General features: G+C 38.9%; 1 protein-coding gene across 7 annotated transcripts in view; it reads left to right on the forward strand.

The window, feature by feature from the left end:
- LOC126068552 (zinc finger protein 709-like) overlaps nucleotides 1–8,382 on the forward strand; it is a 114,413-nt gene that overhangs the window by 36,554 nt on the left and 69,477 nt on the right. For 6 of the 7 annotated variants that reach the window (XM_049871217.1, XM_049871219.1, XM_049871215.1 and 3 more), the window contains exons 7-8: nucleotides 4,884–4,959; nucleotides 7,241–7,391. In XM_049871217.1, the coding sequence (XP_049727174.1) occupies nucleotides 4,884–4,959; nucleotides 7,241–7,391 (227 nt within the window). The other variant, XM_049871220.1, reaches the window with a different exon arrangement.

Raw genomic sequence — 8,382 nt, forward strand, 5'->3', positions numbered from 1 at the left:
CTTTAAAGCGTTCTGTTTATTCAGGAAACTTCTTCGCTTCTGGTTTAGTCCAGTTGTGCTGACCTCGCCTGTAGTGTGTTGTCTTTCCCTTCACCTAAAATAGTTCTTATCGACTAATTAGTAAATACCTCTCTCCCTCCCTCTCTTCCTCCCTCCCCACCTCATAACTATCAAAGAATATTTTCTTCCCTGTTTAAACTATTTCTTGAGTTCTTATACTAGTGGTATTATACAATGTTTGTCCTTTTGCAGCTCAGTTCACTCAGCATAATACCTTCCAGATTCCTCCATGTTATGAAATGTTTCACGGATTCATCATTTTTCCTTATTGATGTGTAGTATTCCATTGTGTGAATATACCATAATTTATTTATCCATTTATTACCATCGGTTCTTGAGTATCGGGTACCATCTGAAATGACTGAATGTTGACCAGTTTGTTTTGGTACAGTGACCATGTGTGTTCCTTCCATCTTCTTTTGATGATTCCTTCATTGTTCAATTTTTTGCCCATAGAATCTTTCAGTATTGCAACTTGAGACTTGAATTTTTTCTCCAGTTCTTTCAGCTTCAGAAATGTTGAGCATGTTCTTCCCTTTTGGTTTTCTAACTCCAGGTCTTTGCACATGTCATAATACTTTGTCTTCTCAAGCTGTCATTTGAAATCTACTATAAATATAAAACAACATAAATATTTATAAATGTAATATAACTTTATCGATAAAGGAAATGAATAGAAGTCTTAACATTACATATGACGTGTTGGGACAGACCCCAGTGCCTTTTTCCTTAGAACGTATTGGGTAATCTTGGGCATTTGCCCTTTGAAATACTTTTTCAACGCAGTTTTTTGTGAAGTCCTAAAAAATAATGACATTGCTTGGAATTTTATGGAAGTGCATTGGAAATAACAATTTATCTGGGGAGAATCATTATCAGGGTACATCGTACCATTTTATTTACTGCTGTCTATTTGGATGTCATTTATAATGTTTTACCACTTTTTCATTGGGAATTTTAATCTACTTAATTATACTCCTTTTAGGTGTTGTTTATTTTAGCTAAAATGCATGTTGTCTTTTAAAAGTTCAGTGCTCAACTTATTGGTACTAGTGTTTGTAAATGAAACCTTTCCACCTTTGATATTTATTTTGTAATCTGAATGTGCAAAATCTCTTTAATCCCATAATCGTCTACACCGTCTTTTGGAGTTTTACATGTACTGTTCTTTAATCTGTAAAATGATATGGGGAGCTCCGAATTTGACATTCTTATTTCTTTACTTTTTTTCTTTTATTTTCTTTGTTGTCATGTACCAGATACAACCCTTTGGATGATGTTGAATCGGAATGGAATAATGGGTATCAGTTTTATATCTGCTTTTACTATCAAAATGTGGACTACCTAAGTGTGTATATTGTTTAGGTGTATATGTTTTGTCTTTGGCCCTTTTTGGATTATCCATGTTCCTTTCCAACTCTACACTGGAAAAGTATTTTTTAAAATTTCTCTTCAGGTGCAAGTTTACAGAGGAAATTAGTTTCTCATTCAAAAATTTATACACAGATTCTTTGTGACATTGGTTGCAATCTGCACAGAGCATCAGCACTCTGCCCTTTTTGCTTTCCACCCTGGGGTCTCGGTATCCGTTCATACAGTTGTCCTGTCCCTTCCTACCTTCATGTCTTTGCTTTTGGGCAGGTGTTGCCCATTTGGTCTCGCATACTTGATTGAACTAAGAAGCACTTTGGTCACGTGTGTTACTGCTTTTTTTAATAGGCCTGTCTAATCTTTGGTTGAAAGGTGGACTTTGGGAGTGGCTTTAGTTCTGAGTTAGAAGAGTGTCTGGGGGCCATCATCTCGGGGATTCTTCCAGTCTCTGTTAGACCACTAAATCTGTCCCCTTTTTTTGAATTTGAATTTTGTTCTACGTTTTTCTCCTGCTCTGTCTGGGACACCTAGGTGACAACTTAAGAACAACGATAATGTAGCAAAGTTGTTTAAGTTCATTTGTTTTGCAACTTTTGCCACTATTTTTTTCTTCCTTACTGCACCAGCAGTAGTAGAATCTCAGTGCCCTCTCTGCAGTGAACCTCCTTTTCCCTTCTTTCCCATCCCTGCTGATCACTAATAAATTTGTTCACTCTGTATTTGCCTGTTTCCTAGATGTTAGATCCTGTGGTATTTGTTCTTTTTTGACTGAATTAATTTCACTCAACATAACATTTTAAAAGTTCATCTGTATTGTAGCATCTATCAGGACTTATTTCTCTTTGTAGCTAATCAGTATTCCGTTGCGTGGATAGACTCTTACTCTGTTCATCCATTCATCTGTTGATGGGCATTTAGGTTGCTTCTGTATTTTAGCTCCTGTGAATACTCCTGCAAGGAATATTGGCGTACAGATTTCTGTCTTTAATTCTTCTGTTTATTTGCACAGGAGTGGGATTACTGGGTCATATCGTAGCTGTGGGGTGAACTTTTTGAGGAACTGCCAAACTTCCACAGGAGCTGTGCCGTTTTCCATTCCCAAGAGCAATAGATGATGGTTCCAGTTTCTCCACATCCTTGCCAACGCTTGTTATTTTCTATGTTCCTCCTTCCCTTTAAAGGCTAGTTTTGCTAGGTACAGAATTCTAGTGTAGTCTTTTTTTTCTCTCTCTCTCAACAAAATGCTAAATGTTTCATTCTCCTTGTTTGCATGATTTCTTAAGACAAATATACTCTAATTCTAACCGTTCTTTTCAGTAAAAAGTTGATTTTTTTTCTCCTCTGGCTGTTTTTCGTATTTTCTTTTTGATTTTGAGCATTTTGAATGTGACATCACCAGGTATAGTTTTTTGCTATTTGTTCTCCTTGGTATTCTCTGAGCTTCCTGAATCTTTGGTTTGGTGTGTGTCTTAGCTTTTCTAAGTTTCTCAGTCATTATTACCTGAAATATTTCTTTTTGTTTCTATTTTCTTTCCTTTGTGGCATCCTCAATATGTGGATAACCCTCTTCTAGTAATTGTCTGACAGTTTTTGCATATTCTGTTCCATCTTTTTCATTTCAGTTTTGAGTTCATTAACATATTTTCAAGCTCACTAATCTCTTCTTGGCTTTCTCCTGTCATTTGAGGAATTAGTTAAAGGTGTTTTTCATTGTTGTTACTAGCAATGGATTTGTGCCATTTCCTTTGGTTTCCTTGTTACGGTTTCCTTCTCTGCTAACTTTACCATGTGTTGTTACATGTTCTGTCCTTTATTATTAGCATTTTTAGTGTTAGAATAACTCAAAGTGTGTTAGTCGAAATTTTTGGTCTGGTGATTACAAAATGTTGGCTATCTTGATGCTTGCACTGTCTCTTCAAGCTGTGGTTTTGTCTTTAGTATGCCTGGTAGATTTTTGTTGAAAGACAGGGATTATGTATTAAGTAAAAGAAATGAGGTAAATAAATAGGCCTTTCTTAGGAGATTTATTTTTCCCTGGCTAGTCATTAGGCTGTGTATAGTGTAGTTCTCAGTTGCTCTGATGTGCTTGTTTTTTTCTTACCTATTGTGTCTGGGCTTCTTTAGATACTTCTTAAATCAGGCCTGAGGCTTGCAATTCTGTTGGAATCCTCTTATTACGTAGGAGCCCTATAGATGAGGTTGTAAGGTAGGGACAAAAGGAAGGCCTGAGACAGCCCAGTGATTAAGTCTCAGTCTTAGTGAGCCTGTGCCCTGGGCAGTGACCCTATAGGTGCTCCTCTGCTCCCCCTCACCCACTTTGGTGAGACAGGAAGCCTAGATGAGGCTGCAGTTGGACGTTTTACTATTGCAGCTCAGTTACACTCTGGTAAAATAGGTTCCCTTGAGGGAGGCTTTATCAGGTAGAACGAAACCCTCTGGGAAATTTTTGAAATGGCTGCTTTTCCTCTTCCCCCTACTATAAGGAATCATACGAGTTTTCCCTGATGGTCTCGCTGAGGACCTGATAGAGTTCCTGTAGGTAAAACTCAGAAAACTCTGGATTCACCTAAGTTTGGCCCCCTTGCATTTTTAACTTGGAAGTTGGTCCACATCCACTCTCCAGCAATTCATCGACTGTATTTTAAGTTTTCCTTCCCTGATACTGATCCTAGAGGAGGTTTTTGCTCTGGTATGAGTCTCCATAGCTGCTTATGTGTCCCTCCAGTTTTAGGACACCCGTTTGCCCATGTTACGTCAATTTTCTGAGTTCAGGATATTTAGTTTTTTCTTGCAAGGATGGAAGTGACAGCTTTCAAGCTCCTTCTATATCAGACCAGAACCTGGAAGCCTTCATTTGTGTTTTGTGTCATTATCGTGGTCTTTGTTTTCTTGTTACTTTGTTCATAATATTCCTTTATTCTGCTTTTGTTTTTCCCATTTCCTAACTTTACATGTTTGACCTACTGCTAATGACTTTTTTTTTCCCTGGGTTTAAGCAGTGTGTCTTTCCTTTACTGGGCATGAAGGTTAGTGGAGCCCTTTGGCTCCTGCACTTCTACTCTGGGACTTGCTGACATCAAAAAGCATGTTAAACATATATGAGTGTTTGCAGAATGTTTACAGTCTGCTTCTAATTTTTTAGAACTGAAAGTGCTATCCTTTTTTCTCTTGCCAAGCCAAGTTTCGCTAGTTAATGTTTTGTGAAATAATCATTTTGCTCCCTTCACTAATTTACTAAAGGGAAATATACTTCTGTTACTTGGCTGCTTATCCCCTTACTGGCCTGCATTTTATGTAGAATGTATCGCCACTCAAATATGTTGTCGTGATCTCGTCATACCAGGATTGATTAGAAATGACATAGACTGCTCATTTCACCCCTTCCCTAAGATGAGGAGTCTCTTTACTCTAAAGCTGCACTGGTTTAGGAGCCTTTTCTTTCCTCATGACAGGAGGAAGCCAATGGATTGGTGTTCTTTCACAGAGGTCACTCTTACAGACCCAGGGATTCCAGTGGTCCGGGTTCAGGTAGTCGTGGTTGTGTGCCTTCCAGGGGCTGCAAATGGGAGAGAATTTTGGAGCGGAGTCTCTAGAGGGCTGGTGTGTAACTGTTTCCTAGGGTTCACAGGCAATTTAACAGATAAACTGCACTTCACCTTACTTAAAAAATGGTGTCTATTGTTGCAGATATTACATATACCGTAATATTCGCCAATTCAACAAAGTTTACCGTGTATGATTTGACGACATTGATTACGTTCCTCACATTGTGCCATCATTACGAAATGGAAATCATAACCTCTTCTCGGTCGGCAAACGCAAGGGTGTGCCGTTCTTGTGTCTGCGGAGGTTGTGCTCTTTGGTATGGGATAACATTAGATTCTTTTTATTTGAGGATGTATGAATTCATGTTTGTTGAGGGGAGCAGTCACTAATAATTAATGTACAGTTACATCACATCTTGAAATGTGAGGATTGTGTGGCAGTCTGGATTCTCCTGTTTCCTGTCTTATCTAAGCTCTTAAAATTGTATTCCCTTTGCATGTTTCTGAAAAGGGCAGAAGATGACAGAAGAACTGAGTTTTTGAGGAATAGGTGATTGACTTGTAAAAATTCCTAATTCTCCAAAAGAATTCAGCAGGTGAATCTGTCACCTTCTGATGTCTTCGAGTTCGAGTATATATGATCAGCTCAGGGTCCTGGTTTGCCAGTTTGTGGAGGACCTTGGTCCTGCCATGGCTGTGAGGGGCAAAAGGAAACACTGTCCTTCTGCAGTGTTTTCCACTTGGTAATACCTCAGCCTGCCTTTACCCTTTGCTTTTTGTTTTGTTGAGTGTTCTGGTGGGTCCTATGGAAGGAAGTGGAATTGTTTTTTAACAAGGAAGTGATAGTCTGGATGAGAGTATTTCTCTAATTTCTGCTATGTGGGTCTGAGTCAAACTGTGGAAAGCTTATTTGTGCTTGTTGAAAGTGTATGAGACAGGATGGAATCGATGAGGCAGTGAATGTAGTTAGTGAAGGGAAGAGACTGATGACTAGCCAAAGGTAAACCTTGGTAAAATGCAGAACTTTGTGTCAAATCCCTTTGAATTCTTAGTTCCCCTGGGCTCTGAGCCCTACCCTTCATTCTTGTAGACACTGAAGTCCATGGAACCTTGCTGATTCATAATGTATGGAATGTTTTAGGACTCAGTGGTCCTTGAGGACGTGGCTGTGGCCTTTAGCCAGGAAGAGTGGGCATTGCTGGATGTTGCTGAGAGGAAACTCTACAGAGATGTGATGATGGAAACGTTCAGAAACCTGACCTCAGTAGGGAAGAAGGGCATCTTTTCTTTTTTTACTTCTTTCTTTAGCAAACAAAAATATTTGACTCATTGACTTTACTCCAGAATTTGGGCTGAGGAATGGGAATAAATTGTTAACTAAATCAGGTGTGGTCCCTTGGTCCATGGAGCTGACATATCCTGGATTCTGGATGAGCATAAAGCTCTTCTTATATTAAAGTGAGTTTTCATTTCTCCTGTGATGAAAAGCCCTGAGGCTTTCTAAGTGTTGTAAGTGTAAGCATTGGCTTCAGGGTCACTATGGGACATTGAGATGTAGGTGGTCTGGGACCTTGTAGAGAGTTTTACAGTATTTATTACAAGTTCAACATGATTATTTTGCTGTATATAAAGTCACACCTGTCTATCATCAGAGATCCTGAAGAGGAAAATATTGGCTCACTGTCAAGAAAATGTTCATTGCTCTTCACTGTCTTCTCTCATGATGTGCATTTCTCCAATAGGACCATGTGAGCTCTACCCATTTGATTTCTCAGAGAAAAAAGGAAAGATTTGAGTACAGTGAGGATAGGACCCCTCCAGGACCCCTGTGTCAGGAAGCAGCAGGAAAGCAGGAATTTTTGGAAGGGCAAGCCCTGTGTGAATGGAATTATATTTCAATTAGTCAGCTAAAAAAACTCCCTTTTGGGTTGTGGAAACTACGTCACAGATACCTGAACTTACTTTTCTGACTTTAGCAGTGTTGTCAAAACCGTGGTCACGGAGAGGAGAGCCTTTTCTTCTTTAATGTTATATTGTGTATCGTGTCCAATATTTTTCTTCTTTATTCTCCCAACTACACTTATTTATGTCACCATCACTCTCAGTCCTTATGGAATTATTTCATAGTAAATTGCTTTTGAACCGTTGTGAATGTGCTCAATGAAATGTGGTTAAGTCTTTCTTTGTTCACAGCAGCCTTTTTCCCAATAACTCCTTTGTTTTTTGTTTCGTATTGTGAACCTCAACTTGAATATTTGGGTCAGTCTCCCAGAACCTTATTGATGGAGAAAAGTTATCCGGTGAAGATACAATGCTACAATACATAAAGAATAACCCCCAGTTGTCCATGTTAGGAGAAATCTGCAGATGGCATGGCAATGTAGATCACTCTGAAACCCAGGGGAAATATTTGAGGTGAGTGTCATTCAAAGAAGAAAACAGTGCCTCAGGAGGAAGACCAAAAGTGTCCTGACATTAATGTGCACACACGTTCAGCCAGTATTGTAAATGTTTAGTACTTGCCAAGGTAAACGAGGGCAGTGTATGCATTGCATAGAAAACAAATCTGTTCCCTGTCAGGTTTGGACCCAAGTAGGAAATAGTCAGTGGTGCCCTGCTCAAGAATGGCAACTATTTGTGCTACTTTGAGTATGTGTCACTCTCTGCAGTCCTGCCCGTAATCCAATTTCCTGCATCAGGCTCCTGAGACTTTCGGTGTCCGTGTGGGAGAGTAGATTATTGACAGGACCCTGAAGAACGACATACATTCAAATTGACAGAATGACACACATTCAAATTGACACACACTTGACTGCTATCTTTGAGCGGGGCACAGCTGTATTTTACCTACTGACGTCAAAATTGAATGGGCAAAATATTTAGTTTCTATGCAAAGTATTTGCTGCCCTTGTTTTTGTAGGCAGTTCCTGAACCATTACGAACCATTTTGAAATCTTGATACCTACAAACATGTATACGTTCTCACTTTTGACTGTCTCTGTATCTATTTTGCATGTATGATTATGGTAAAGAAAAGTCTAGTATCTGACTATTTTCAGCATTAATGATGGATGTTTGTTGGTAATGAATGTTGGGATGAAAACTAAGTAATGCTGGCTGTGATGGTTAAGATTGTGTCAACATGGCTGGGCCACGATTCTCACTGGTTTATCACTTATGTAATGATATAACTTGGTGATTATGGAATCATGTTGTCATCCTTTATTTTCTGATCTAATGTCATCCTCCATTTTCACATAATGCTAAAATTGCATAACGAGCTGGTCTTTGGAACTTAACCATGTTGATAAATGAGGAGAAGGTGTACACAACACACACACATAGACATCTATGTATATGAACATAGATGGAAAAGTATGCGTTTTGGAAATTTGTATATTACAGC

This window comes from Elephas maximus, chromosome X (assembly GCF_024166365.1).
Source record: "Elephas maximus indicus isolate mEleMax1 chromosome X, mEleMax1 primary haplotype, whole genome shotgun sequence".
In the NCBI taxonomy this organism is placed as follows: Eukaryota; Metazoa; Chordata; class Mammalia; order Proboscidea; family Elephantidae; genus Elephas; species Elephas maximus.